This window comes from Mchenga conophoros, linkage group LG1 (assembly GCF_057382185.1).
Source record: "Mchenga conophoros isolate Kocher_MC1m ecotype Shallow Benthic linkage group LG1, M_conophoros_male_GT1.1, whole genome shotgun sequence".
NCBI lineage: Eukaryota > Metazoa > Chordata > Actinopteri > Cichliformes > Cichlidae > Mchenga > Mchenga conophoros.
This window is the reverse complement of record NC_140526.1, coordinates 8358725-8373506: the sequence shown is the minus strand read 5'-3', so window position 1 is coordinate 8373506 and position 14782 is coordinate 8358725. Positions and strand designations below refer to the sequence as shown.

Below are 14782 nucleotides of genomic sequence, written 5' to 3'. Positions count from 1 at the left end.
AGGATACACTTCAGTTCAAATGTCCCTGAAGCAATTGGTCTTTATATATTTTAAAGTATTCTCAACTCACCATGTCCAAATTTTGTGCTCAGTGTACATTCACGGAATATTTGTGAGTCATGGACAGAGCCTGGCCGCTTGGCTTCCACATTTGTGATAATGTTGGCAGCATCACATATGATCTTCACAGTGCAGAGAACACAAATTAGCATCCATTACTATAATGAAATAATTTGTTAGTTTGAAATGCTACAGGGAACTATGTACCTGCACATTAATGCTGTGGAAAGACTTCCTGTTCACATAGTCTCCTTCATTTACTGAAGGAGCAATGATTGGAATGTGAGTGCCATCTGTATAGCCAATCACGCCTGGGAACCGTGAAAATAAATGTAAAATTTAAGTAGTAGTCCAAGTATCACCACATCATAAATTAAGTTTTGGTCATCCTGATACCTGCAATTTTGTGGAATCCCTCTTTGATAAATCTTGTGGGTCTATGACCGGGGAACACCACAAACGGGTACAGGAGACGTTTCAGTGCAACTGTAACATTCCTGACTGCCCGACAGACGGTAGCCTTGGAAACGTGCTCAGCGTCACCAATATTATACAGAAAGCTCCCGTTTGCAAAAAACCGAAGTGCAATACAAATAATATGTACAGAACTGAGAGGATGTCCACGATGTGTCACATGCGTAATATATAAATAAAATCTGGAACAGTCTGAGTTTACAATTGAAACAATGCAAAAATATTCATAGATTTAAATTTCTCTACAAACAGTTGGTCTGGTCACAGTATACTCAATGATGGGTTTTAGTGTGCTCTGTAATGTCTGTCCTCTTACCATTGCTGGTATGGATTCCAAAATAAAATAAAAAAAATAAAATGTGCGTATGTATGTACATATATGTACTTGTGTGTGTAGATATATATGTATGTATATGTATGTGTGTTTGTTACTTGTAGTTATTACTGCCTGTTACCTGTGGTAATGCAATTTATAATTTATATATTCTGTATTCAGTTATGAAGGCTCTAATTGTTGGTTGCGAGCTGCCGCTTAGATGCTTGTATCTGCTGTTGATGGGTCTGTATGCAATGATGGGCGTAGCTGCGGGAAGTTTATTGTTTTTTTTTGTTGATGAGTGAGTATAGGGGTGGGATTTAATAAGTTTTCTTCGTCCCACTCCTTTTTCAGGCAAGTTTTGTTTTTTGTTTTGTGTATTTTATGTTCAATATAGGTATTTGTTGTGCCTGAAAATGAATAAATAAATGAAATGAAATGAAATATGGCCTGAGGATGTTATCCAAATAACTTATAGATTGTGCTGAGAAACGGTAACGTTCACACAGAAAATCATCAGGAAATGATAAAATGTCCAAACGCGCTCTGATCACTCTCTCCCGGCGGAGAGCTCTGCGGAGAATTTGGGCTTCACGATCTACTGGCTCTTCAAGGAAGGGGCACGCCATGTCCGGCACTTCCTACTGTCAGGTTTCCGACAAAGGGGCGGAGACAGTCAGGGTTAGTTGTAGTAAACCTGCTAGGGGGCAGGTTAGCTTCACGGAGTGTGTCGTCATAGTGACTCACTGAGGCTTCATCTGAACTCGCTTTGTGAAACCGAAAACCCAGAGTTTTCGTTAACTCAGGGTATACTTACTCAGTTTTTCCACTAAACCGGCTTCCTGAAACAGGGCCCTGGTTTCAACTGTATATTTGATGATGTTGGTGTTTGGCTTGATTGTCAGCACAAAGAGGGAGAGAGAGAAACAAAGAGAGAGAGAGAGGAGCAGAGATGGAACAAGAGCAGGTGAGACACACATGTTAGTCAAATGGTTGTTTGCCAAAACTCATCAGAACATGTATCTCGTACCTAGTGTTTCTTTTTAGATTCCATTTGTTACTTTTCAAATTCTATATTTATTAAGTTGTGCAGGCTTGTTTGCACAACAAGGCTAAATAATTATATAAACTTTTCTGAATCTAAATAGTGGACTTTGGTAGAATTAAAAAATAAGGGTAGTGCAGGTCTATGATGATTTTTAGTGCTACTATGATCTAGTTTTGATTCTGGTTCTGGATCTTTGGTTAAGTTCTAAGTAGTCCTGATTTTGAACTGTTGTAGTCCTGTTTTAATTCCGAATCAGTTCTGGGTCTGGTTGAATTGGGGTTTAGTCCTCATGTTTTGATACAACCCTGACTTTGTTCTTCTGCCTTGCTGCTTAATTAAAAACCTAGTTTAAGGTGTCCTGCATGTGATATATTTTTTTTTCCTATATGAAGTCATTCTTTTTTGAACAAAAATCAAAACAGAGCTTATTAATTTTTCAGTCATTTCTACCCTCACTTAATCTCCTTTCGCTGCTCAGCTCTCACACAGTGGCTCAGCTATGCTCCAATCCCTCCATATTGTGTCCAATTACATGCGAGGATATAGGATAATATCATTATGTGAAAAACAGAGAGGGTGAGAGACGCGACAGTCAAGTGGAGTGTGCATCTGTCCTCTGAGTAAGTGAGTGAGACAGTAGACAGCGGTGAGGAGGGCTGTGCGAAAGCAAAAACACATAAATATGCCTGACACCCATAAACGAAGCAGCATCTGGCTGCAGTTTAAAGACTTTTTTGTCTTGGTCTTGGTCTCGTCTCGACTTGGTCTTGGTCTTGTCTTTGTCTCGATACCCTCTGGTCTTGGTCTTGTCTTGGTCTCGGATTAGGCGGTCTTGACTACAAGTCTATCAGATACTGATGCTTCACGTTGACCCCTGCTGGATCTTCTCACCTCTAAGGGAACTTTGCCCTTCATCATCATCATAGTCATCATCAAATCATCTGTAACTCTCCTCACAGTGTTAATCAACTTCATTTACTGGAACGTGGATGGACAGTAGGTTTTTCCATGGGTCTTGGTAGGAACTTGACAGACCAAGTGAAACCGAACAGAGAAATGATTGATTCCACCTTCTGGTTTTGTATCGTGTTTTTATATTATCCATGAATTTTCTTCTCTCATTTGATTCATGGGTTGTCCTTTGCCTTAATGTTGAGTCTTTCCATGGCAGTTACAAAATCAAACGTGTAACTGCCACACTTTGGTAGAATTACTAGATGCTTCAAGTTGAGAGATAAGAAAACGTTCGGTAACTGCCCTCTCACCCCTAGAACAACATCTCGCTTCCTGACAGTTTGCCATGATTCAGTGTTTTTACTTCCTTTTTAAGCTAGGCCTTTGTGCCAATTTTACAAGCATTCGACTTCTGTTTTTCCTCTCTTTGACATGTTATTTTGCTATTTTGGCGAGTTGTTGAATCTACTTTTATTGCTGCATGCTATTTTAAGAATCCTTTAAGGCTTTTCACTGCTTTTATTTGTAGTTCTTGTCTTATTCTGACCACAGAATTGCCCACTAGATGCTTTGGAGTTGACTTTGATTATTTGACTCCCAAACACTTTGTCCCGCTGAAAATCAGGTCCCAAAAGCCAGTTTGAACAGAACAGCTGTGTAACAATGAGGCTTCTAGAGTTGTTTGATTAATATCGATCTAGTACCGCTGTGCTGCATCAGCTGATTCTCTGATTCTTTTGAGTCGATCGTTCTTTGATGACGTTTTCCAAAAACCTTACATAGTCCTTCTCGAATTTGAGATTTTCCTCTCGTTTCCCTTTTAGTTGCTTGAGCTACACAGAACCACCTGCTTATTTTCTGGTAGCTGAGTGTGTTTCATGAAGGGGAAGCGATTTTGTAGGTTTCTATTTGGTCAGCACTTGTAAGCAGTGCATGTAATCCTGTCATATTGTTCACATGTTGAAATAAATTACCAATCAATCAATCAATCAATCAATATGTCTTTTGCCACAAGATATGTGTCACTGAAGTCTGACATCCAAAGTATTCTGACACAATAACACAATACATGTTAGAGCAACTGCAGGTGTTGATTCTGAAAATGAATTATGAGTTATGGCTGCAAACAAACAAAATAAAAAAAAATAAAAAACATTTTAAACCCACAAAATATGCAAATTTACAAAAAAAAGGCTGAAGATAGAAACTGTTAATTAGCCATGCTGATAATGTACCACTAAATTTAACACAAAGTAGCATTATTCACATATGAGTATTAAGCGAGAGCATCCGTTCTAAAAACTCGACCTGTTATTTAAAAATAAAATGGGGGGGGGGCAGCTAAGTAGTAATTGTGATGCACAACAGGATATGATAAAAGAAAGCATTGTATCATGTCGAGAGCAGCTGATCTATAGCATGTGATCACGGGAGAATTTTGGAAGATGGCTCATGTTAACCATTTTTACTTATCTGTCCTTCACTATGATGTTGGTATTATAATCTTGTTTAAGCTGTTTTACAGCATAAATAAAGGAGGGGGGGTGAGCTTTAGCTTAACTTCAATCATACAGGTAAAGGTAATTAAAAAGTGAAAATAGGATCAAACGTAATAGTGGATACACCTGTGCTTTCTCGCTTCTTCAATTTGTGCGTCTTTTTTTGTCTCGTTTCTCCTCCACCGTCCCCCATTTGACCTAGAAATCAGTGTCATCTGAAGGGTCTCTCAATTTCTGAAATTATTCTGGAGTAAAGAGGACAGCGGAGACATATCAGAGGATGTGTGTGTTATAGAGTCTAGAAAGTGTGGCACACAGCTGGAACATACAAGGAAGGAGAACTCCTCAAATAACTCCTCTGTACTCATATGTTGTTTTAGTTATTTGAAATGATCAAACTGTTTGCCCTCCATTGTTTACGTGTTCGAAAAAAAGGTAAGAAATCTCTTCATAATTAAAATTAACCCTAAATATCATGAGCACTGTTACACTGTACATCATAAAATGCAGCTGTGGGCAGGCTAAATGATTAATAAAGCAGCTGTGTCAACTATGATAACTTTATTATGCAACTGACAAAATGATTGCTCAGAGGGTTGGTTTGTCTACACCTCTCTTCCTCGTGCCCGTGGGCGGGCGAAGAGACTCTGACTGTAAACTACACCCCAGCTGTCATGCACTTCTCCAAAGTCCTGAGTGCATTTTTTCCAGAGAATGTGTTCCATCGAGGTGAAGGGCAAGTAATTAGGGACGGAAATACTGTTTTGGACAGTAACGACGAAGATGACGCTCTCATTAGCGACATATTTGTTATTTTTACATCTCTGTAATTTGGCTATGGGGAACGTTGATCCTTCTCCGAGGATGATCTTCACAGAAAAAGGTAAAAAAAGGAAATGATTTTTCTTCATTTATGAGATATCAAATGCTAAAAAGTTAAAAGGGACTGCGAAGGGATTTTTATCAGCGCTTTAAAGTATGCAGTGAGGTGAATGAATATGTATTAAATGACTTGGTCATTGTGATTCAGGAAAAAAACATCAAGTCTTTCTTTCAAACGTACAGTCCGTATTAGGCAGTTCCATTATCGTCAGAGGAGGACAACATGCCCATGTTAACCACAAGGCGATGTGTTGGACAGAAGGCAGCTTTGTGCCTTACAATGTTTCTTTGTTTGTCTGTGGACAATTTTTTCAACAATGAGTAGTGGTTAGGACTCACTGGCAGGATGATGGTTTAGATTTAGATGTTGTTTTTTTATTTTCTATTTTTTCTATAGTTACAAAAGAAATTAGGAATGATACGTATAAAGGCAAAGAGAGCTTTTACACACCCTCTTCTGGACAGAAATGGCTGTGAAGACTATGTTCTACACATTGTCCCTGTATCATAGTTCTTTAAGTTTTGACAATATTAACAAAACTCTACTTCACCCTCCAGTGCACGTCACTGACTTCGTTTAGCTAAACGCATTAGCATATTGTTATTTACAAAGTGGATAAACTGCTTATCTATGTAATTTCTTATCGTGCACAGACAGCTGCTTATGGTGGGTGCCCTTCGTACGTCGTAACATTTACAAGACGCAGTCTCACTGGTTTTGTCTCCCTGATAGAGTTCAAAAGTTAAAGAGTTGAAGAATTCTGTGGAGTGCAATTTTTATTTCTAAAAAATGTTTTTGTTTGTTCTACTTTATTTTAGTCTATTTGCCGTTTATTATATTTCTGAAATCTTTTCATGACGTGCTTTCTTGGGCAGGTCTCCCACGATTTTAATGCTAAGGGACTCAATGATTAAATAAAGATTTCAAAAAAGTTTATCTGTATAACATTAACAGAACAACGTGATATTTTAGTAGAGTGTCAGACTTCATCTAACTGAAACTTTTTGCACTTGTTATTTTGTTTATGTAAGCAATGGTAAACTCTTCTGACAACTGCAGAGGGTAGGTTTCATTTTCTCCCTTCAGCTAAGTTTTCAAAACAGCACCAACAATGCTACCATAAACCTCTTTTTGAAGAAGTAACTGGACATGTAAAGCAGTGTCACTTTCATATTGACAGTAGTGTGGGAAAAAACTTTGTTCAGCTTTTTTACATCTTACTTAATAAAACTGGATTACCACTGTCTACTTTAAGTAGACACAATACATCTTTGGACACCTGTTGCTTACAAATGCCATCTTTATGTGGGAAAGAGTTAAGAATGTGCCTTTAAAAATGCAAGAAAACCATAAGATTATCATTATTATTCTCACTGTAAGACAAGGCCAATGGTTTTTGGAGTTACAAAAAAGTGCAAGAGGGATGGCAGAAATAGGATCACCAAAGTGTTTGAGTTTCATTCTTAGGAGACCTGTACTAACATGCATCAAGCATTTCAAATATATGTATATACTGGGTACTAACAATGAAGTTCAAGGCTAAACACTTATTCAACCTCTATACTGTTGTGTATATTGTTGTGAAGTTTGGAGAGGATCCATAAAAACAATTGTGCGTAATATAAAGATTTTCACATTTGGTGTGATCTTGACCTGGTTTTCAACAAAATTTAATCAGCTCAAACTGTTATGGGTATGTGGATCTTGCACTACTAACAAACAGATAAATAAAATGAACTGATGACATACTCCTTGCCTTCCAGGGGCGAAAAATCATTCTTGTTGTTTATGATACTACATTATGGGTTTACCTGATGAATCTCATAATACATTCATACATTTTATCTTTCTTTTCTTGTTTTTGCTGGGTTTGTTTTTAGAAAAAGCAATGACACGGTTCAGTCTTCCCCATGACCCACCTGTACAGATTCTTTTCGAAGACCAATCAGACACTGTTTTAGCTGCTGGACAATCATACCTGAATACCTACAACTTTCAAAACCATAAGACGGTAGTAGAAATCTGTACAACCACAGTAAATGATTATACTGAGATCATTGAAATAATATTCATAATAATATCATGGGAAAGTAATAGTCCTGCATCATATATCTACATAGAGCCACAAGTTTATGCAGTGGGAGAAATGCAACAGCATAAGCAGTGAACATGTAAGTAAAACAAACAAATTTAGTTGGTTAGATTTGATTGTTTGACCACTGAAGAAATATAACAAACAATATTTGTCTTGTCTTTAAGGATTGCAGCTATAACATCACTTTGGTCCACCGGAAGAAAGATGCTAACCAGTTGTTTGTGTGTGGAACAGATGGCAATGAAAGGGTTTGCTGTAACACGGTAGGACACTGGCATCATTGTCATTGAGAACTGTTAACATCACCACAAATACAGGGTGGGCCATTTATATGGATACACCGTAATGACATGGGAATGGTTGGTGATATTAAAGTCCTGTTTGTGGCACATTAGTATATGTGTGGGGGCAAACTCCTCAAGATGGGTGGTGACCATGGTGGCCATTTAGAAGTCGGCCATCTCGGATACAACTTTTGTTTTTTTCAATAGGAAGAGGGCCATGTGACACATCAAACTTATTGGTAATGTCACAAGAAAAACAATGGTGTGCTTGGTTTCAACGTAACTTTATTCTTTCATTAGTTATTTACAAGTTTCTGACCACTTATAAAATGTGTTCAATGTGTTCATTGTGTTGGATTGTCAATGCAACCCTCTTCTCCCACTCTTCACACACTGATAGTAACACCGCAGGAGAAATGCCAGCACAGGCATCCAGTATCTGTAGTTTCAGGTGCTGCACATCTCATATCTTCACACCATAGACAATTGCCTTCAGATGACCCTTCAACTGGCCCACGATGACCAATCCACTTTCCAGGAAACTGTTCATCTAGGAATGCTCGGACCTGGCACCCATAATGTGGTGGTGCACAATCTTGCTGGAAAAACTCAGGGAACGTGCCAGCTTCAGTGCATAAAGAGGGAAACACATCATCATGTAGCAATTTCAAATATCCAGTGGCCTTGAGGTTTCCATTGATGAAGAATGGACCCACTATCGTTGTCCCCATATACCACACCAAACCATCTCTTTTGTTGTTCCAACAGCCTTGGAAGGATCCATCCAATGTGGGCTAGTGTCAGACCAATAGCAGTGGTTTTGTTTGTTAACATCACCATTCACATAAAAGTTTGCCTCATCACTGAACAAAATCTTCTGTGTGAACTGAGGGTCCTGTTGCAATTTTTGTTTTGCCCATTCTGCAAATTCTGTGCGCCGATCTGGGTCATCCTCGTTGAGATGCTGCAGTAGCTGGAGTTTGTAAGGGTGCCATTTGTGAGTAGCTAATCCGCCAAAGGGATGTTCGACTAATGCCACTCTCCAGTGACATGCAGTGAGTGCTATGCTGTGGGCTCTTGCTGAATGAAGCTAGGACATTAGTGACAGTTTTCTTGCGTCCACATTTTGGCAAATCCAACTCTGAACCAGTTTCACGAAACTTAGCAAGCAGTTTGCTGCCTGTAGCATGGGAGATGGGTGGTCTCGTAGGGTGTCTTGCATTGAAATCTGCTGCAATGGCCCGGTTACTGCGTTCACCAGATATCAACATGATTTTGATGCGCTCCTCACGTGTTAACCTCTTTGACATGTCAATGGCTGTGAACAAAGAGAAACTTGTAAATAACTCATGAAAGAATAAAGTTACGTTGAAACCAAGCACACCATTGTTTTTCTTGAGACATTACCAATAAGTTTGATGTGTCACATGGCCCTCTTCCCATTGAAAAAACAAAAGTTGTATCCAAGATGGCCGACTTCTAAATGGCCACCATGGTCACCACCGATCTTGAGGGGACCATACATTAAGATGTGCTGTGCTTTCTTTTATAGGATTTAACAGTGGAGGCCCCCATGTGCCTTTCCTCTGAAAATATCGCAAACTTAATAGAAGGTATAGAAAGATTTAACATAAAGGAGGGTGAACCATCAGTTTTTATAGGTGAGTTTTTCTACATGAGGATGCTCTATAATAAATCTCCTGATGAATCCCTGCTATTTCATTCATTTGTTTTCAATGATTGTGTAATTTGCAGAAAGTCTGTACTCTTGTCAAAACTACTAACATCCTTTAATCAACTCAATCCATTCTAAAGGTTGTTTCTTTTTCTTATTGCTATTATATTCAACCCTATAAAACCTTCATTTGCAACTGTTTTTTCCAGATTCTGAACAGAGTGCAGCTCTCTACATAACACACTCTGGATCTGATGAATCTGTTGGTATTCAGAAATTTGGTAAAGCAATAGTGCGGCCAAAGAACCACGATAAAGGTATTTTCATAAAGTTAGAGCCAGAGACACCTTATTTAGTGAAATCACATCACTCTAAATGTTTGGATTCAAATAAATATTTTGTCTTTCAATGTTTAGAGCAGCATTATGTAGGATTGGTGCTCAGCAAACGTGAAGAGGATCCCTCCCAGAACAGACTTTATGGCTTCTATAGGGAGAAAAGCAAAGACAATGGACTGTTCCGTGAAATGTGGCTCCCCTTTGTGACCCGGGTTTGCATGGTAAGACCAAAATAGTTTGAAAATTTATATTAAGTGCCACCAACATTAAAAATTAAATAAACATAAATACATCATGACTGATTGACTGTCCATTGCTTCTAGGCAGATGTTGGTGGTCCCAAGAACAATTTGCAGTTTACCTGGACATCCCAAATGAATGCCAGGCTCTTCTGTGGAGATCGTAACAGAAAACAGCATTTCTCTGAACTGGTGGATGTTTCCACTGTGGATGCAGATCGATGGCAGGATACAAAGATTTATGCACTCTTTAGAAATGAATGGTAGGACTCTGATGATATTTATTTTGATGCTAATAATAATGATATAGTTATAATTTACTCTGTTTCTGTGACTAGCTATTTGTGTAATCGAATCATCTGCTTCCAAACTTCCAAACAATATCCTTTCATGATGATAAAAGGACACTTTGTTCTTTTTAAGCCGTTCCCTACCAGTTTCTTATTTTCTCATTCTGTGTGGTCAGCTGCTTTTTCAACTCTCTCTCTTTTTTTTTTTTTTACCTTGGACCAGTCTACTCATTTTGCTGCAAATGTCTCAGACAAACCTACAATGTGTCTCCCTGCAGGGGAATGAGTGCTGTCTGCATCTACACAATAGGAGACATTGACAAAATCTTCACAAACTCCCCATTCAAAGGCTACACAAAAGCTGAGATGGACAGGCCAAGGACGGTATGGAATATTCAAATTGGTCTAAAGTGAAAAATTTAATAACGGCTACCATCACAAGAAGATCCCTGCCTTTTTGGGGGGGCGGAGTATATAGACAAGAATAGAATAGCCCTTTATTATAATTTAAACCAATGGTTAAGTGTAGTCACTGAGTGAAAAATAGCTTTTAAATATTTTCTTTCACCTTTACGATATTAAATTAATTAAAAAACTAAATTAAAAGGTTTTAGATTTGTTTTTAAAACAGTCATTTGGAAACTGAAAAAGTAAACCAGAGGTTTACAGGCTTATTGACCAGTCATCTGGTGTTCAGCCAGTCTAAGTTAAGCACCTTATTTCTTCAGTGCGTTGATGATAGCACCAAGCTTCCAATGGAAACCCTGAAGAAGATTGAAAAGACTTCAGAGATGGAGCAGCTGGTTCATCCTGTGGGAAACTCTGGCCTTCTTCTCTTCAATCACCAGAGCTATACTCACATCCAAATTGATGGCTCACCAAACAGGAGAACCAGTCACCACACTGTTATCTTCTTATCTTTAAGTGAGTAAAAACAATAATCTGAAGTAGTAAAAATGCTAAGAAGAATATGCTATAATGTATGTTTGTGTATATCTGAGATCATACCTCAGGGCGAAAATAGTGCAGTAACCAAATCTCCTTGATTGATGCGGGAGGTGCTGTGATCACAGCCATGTAATTATGAATGTATTAAAAGAATATAATATTATTCAACGGGTTTACCTGAGTTTGAAGACCAAAAATTAACAGAACCTCAGAGAGAGAGAGTGGGGTGGCTGAGGTGCATTTGTGCATTTAGATTAGAGATGGACCGATCCGATATTACATATCGGTATCGGTCCGATACTGACCTAAATTACTGGATCGGATATCGGAGAAAAATAAAAAATGTAATCCGATCCATTAAATATCACGAAAGCACCTCACAAAACTTGCAACACGCCGTAACTCACCTCAGAACGTTAGCATGTCGGAGCAGTATGCATCACCTGATAGAGCGGCTGTGGCATGCGGGACCTGTCGTGGTCTGGATAGCATGTGGAGCTTCGCTAGCAACCCGGCATTTCATCTCCGACAAAGTTACCCCGAGAGAAGTAAAGCAAGTGTGTAAGTCCATCTCTGAATGTTTGTAAAGCATTCCTGCGTTAAGCTTAACAAGCGACTGCCTCTCGCTCTCCTGCTGCTACTTCAATCATGAAACTGCTTAACGATCAGCTGATCGGCTTTTCTGTCGCGAGTCCGTGTCTCTAGTTTGCTTTTGGCCCACTTTGCACCAGAAAGAGGAAACCAGCGGCTGAACAACAGCAGCACGTTTAAGCTTGATCAGCTATTGTTAGAATGTATTTAATATTACTTTCTACTCGAGGATCTTTTTCTACGTAGCTGACGCTGGTAACTGTGCAGGGGCGGATCTAGCAAAGTTTAGCCAGGGGGGCCGATAGGGCATTAACAGGGAAAAGGGGGCACAAAGACATACTTTTCTTTCTTATTCTCATTTAAAATGTCTAGCTTTTAATAAATAATTATCTGACACCCAAAGTTTTAATTTGATGTAAAATGAATAGAAGTCAATTACTGTATATAGTAACTATTAAGTCTAATATATATACCCTAGTAAGCTATAGTACTTTTTCCTTTGGGAAGGTACCATCTGTGCAGTCTGCAATTTTGTTGAAGAAAGATGTTGAATCTATTTAATATTTCTTGAAAAATAATTGATTTCTGTGCATTTTTTTTCACACTGCATCAAATTAAGGTTGATTACGTCGATTAAGCATCATGAGGTGGAGCGTGAGGGGTGGTTCCCTATTTTTTATTTATTTATTTTTGTTGTTGCTGGGAGTTGGAACCCTATTAGTTAGGTTGCTTAATATTTATGCTAAGTACTCTTTAAAATACCAGAATAGGGAGGATGGTGTAGGTTTAAGTTTATTAGATTGATCAGTATTGCTGAACTATGAAATATATTTTTTTGCATACAGGTATAACAGAATAGCTTTAGTGTACTTGTTGTTTTAAACTTGAGTATGAACTTATACAAAATGCAGCAAGATATTTAAAAAACAGTTTTGTTGATTAAAAAACACTATATCGGATTCATATCGGTATCGGCAGATATCCAAATTTATGATATCGGTATCGGTATCGGACATAAAAAAGTGGTATCGTGCCATCTCTAATTTAGATGGGTTTTAATATTTAGTATCATCCCTGCTTCTTTTTGTGGTTTTCCGCAGACAATGGAGGAATTCATAAAGTATTGCACAATAAAAATGATACCTTTCTCATTGCTGAGTTTCGACCATTCAACTACACAGAACAGATCAGCTTCATCCTTCACCCATCTTCTGTGAGTACCAGTGTTCCCTACAGAACAATATATCCTCCACTAAACCATATAGGTGTGTGAGTATGGAAAACAACTTAGATGCTCCTGAAAAGGAACATCAAACTTAGATCTGTAAATTAACTCCAGTGGAGTTTTTTGTTTTTGTTTAGAAATGGCCGAGTACATTAAGAAAACTTGTCCATCGTTACAGAAAAAGCTGTATGTGAACAATGGAAGTCAACTGGTCCAACTTGATGTAGCAGACTGCTCCCAGTATGGAGATACCTGCCAGGACTGTATGTTATCCAGAGATCCTTACTGTGGCTGGGATGGCACCCAGTGCATACGTGACACAAAGTAAGACCTCAGAGCTTTATGGAACTCATATCTGGAGAATATGCAGAATAATTCTTCGCAACCAAAGATTGCATGAAGTAGCCTTACATTTTTCTAACAGCAAGCTGAAATAAAAATGTAATGTTTACTAATACAAACATTATTAAGAACCTACCAATGTTACCACCATAGGTTGCAAGATCATGTACATTGTAAAAGATGGTCATATTTATAAAAACAATGTTCCTTAGTATTCAAACACTCCTCTTGATTCATACACAGGTGTGATTCACATCCTATAACGTCATACTAGCACGCCCTGAAATGTGTACATAATATGCAACATTATTAGCTTACTTTTTGCCAGTGGTGTTGCACCACCTGACAAAGCTTGATGGATGAATCATTGCACACTTCATCAAGGATGAAGCAGCACTTAGGAAATACAATGTCCCGTAAATCATGTTATCAATATTTCAACACTCACTGACACTCATTGGAGCTTTTGTTTATGAATTTGTCCTACTGTAGTACAGCTCTACTGCTTTATGAAAAGCTAGTGTACTGTGTAACAACCAGTTATCACCCAACGGGTGTTAGGCTTTTTTGTTCAACTAACTAAAGCTGATGCAAGTCAAGATACTTCAGCATAATTTCAATTAATTTAAAGGGATATACTTGGGAGGAGTAAGGTTCCTGTGGGTTCCTGTAAATGTTAGTTTTCTATCAACTGCCAGGATGTTGGTTACATACTGTCTAATGTAAACATACACTATGTTTTGCAGTGGGATATGGCATGATGCAGCCACTGGGAACCTAGCCATCTGTCACGAACACGCTGAAAAAGGTATTTAAATTCATGCACCTGTAAAATTTGGACAGAGCCCCAAACTATCTGATAGATATATCAGAATCAGCATACTTTAAGATAAGATAAGATAAGATAAGATAAGATAAGATAAGATAAAACTTTATTAATCCCTCGGGTGGGTTCCTCTGGGAAATTCGGTTTCCAAAAGCACAGCACCGACAGAAGTTACACACACACACACACACACACACACACACACACACACACACACATATATAAATACAGATACATATATAAATAAAATATACGAAGGGGATAAATAGAATAAATAGGAATAAAAATGAAAATACAAGTGAATTGCACATTTCAAGTATGGAGTCTATTGCACCGTTGACTATTAACAAAAGTATTGCACAAAAGGTATTGCACAGTGAAGTGAAGAGGCACTACAGCTTAGTTGTTCCCCCCTCCTTTGTCCTCCTGTTTCCCCTCCCTCTCCCCTCCAGAGAGGAGTTAAACAGTCTGATGGCGTGTGGGACAAAGATGTTTTTAAGTCTGTTAGTTCTTGTCTTGGGGAGAAGCAACCTGTCACTGAACAGACTCTTCTGGTTGTTAATGGCCGTGTGCAGAGGATGCCCAGCATTGTTCATAATGTCCAGCAGTTTTTTCAGTGTCCTTTTCTCTGCCACTGTTACCAGAGTGTCCAGCTTCATGCCGACCACAGAGCTAGCCCTCCTGATCAGTTTCTC

At 38.5% G+C, this 14782-nt stretch overlaps 1 protein-coding gene across 2 annotated transcripts in view; it reads left to right on the top strand.

The window, feature by feature from the left end:
- The first annotated feature begins 4995 nt into the window (after positions 1–4995).
- Positions 4996–14782, top strand: part of LOC146582863 (semaphorin-7A-like) — a 14947-nt gene continuing 5160 nt past the window's right edge. Inside the window, exons 1-13 of one of the 2 annotated variants that reach the window (XM_085246305.1) lie at positions 4996–5234; positions 7115–7245; positions 7355–7405; positions 7494–7592; positions 9166–9274; positions 9498–9605; positions 9705–9847; positions 9950–10128; positions 10434–10539; positions 10884–11079; positions 12795–12907; positions 13098–13243; positions 14008–14069. In XM_085246305.1, coding sequence (XP_085102431.1) covers positions 5135–5234; positions 7115–7245; positions 7355–7405; positions 7494–7592; positions 9166–9274; positions 9498–9605; positions 9705–9847; positions 9950–10128; positions 10434–10539; positions 10884–11079; positions 12795–12907; positions 13098–13243; positions 14008–14069 — 1543 coding nt within the window. In that variant the 5' untranslated portion in view covers positions 4996–5134. The remainder of the gene's footprint in view (positions 5235–7114; positions 7246–7354; positions 7406–7493; positions 7593–9165; positions 9275–9497; positions 9606–9704; positions 9848–9949; positions 10129–10433; positions 10540–10883; positions 11080–12794; positions 12908–13097; positions 13244–14007; positions 14070–14782) is intronic. The other variant, XM_085246387.1, reaches the window with a different exon arrangement.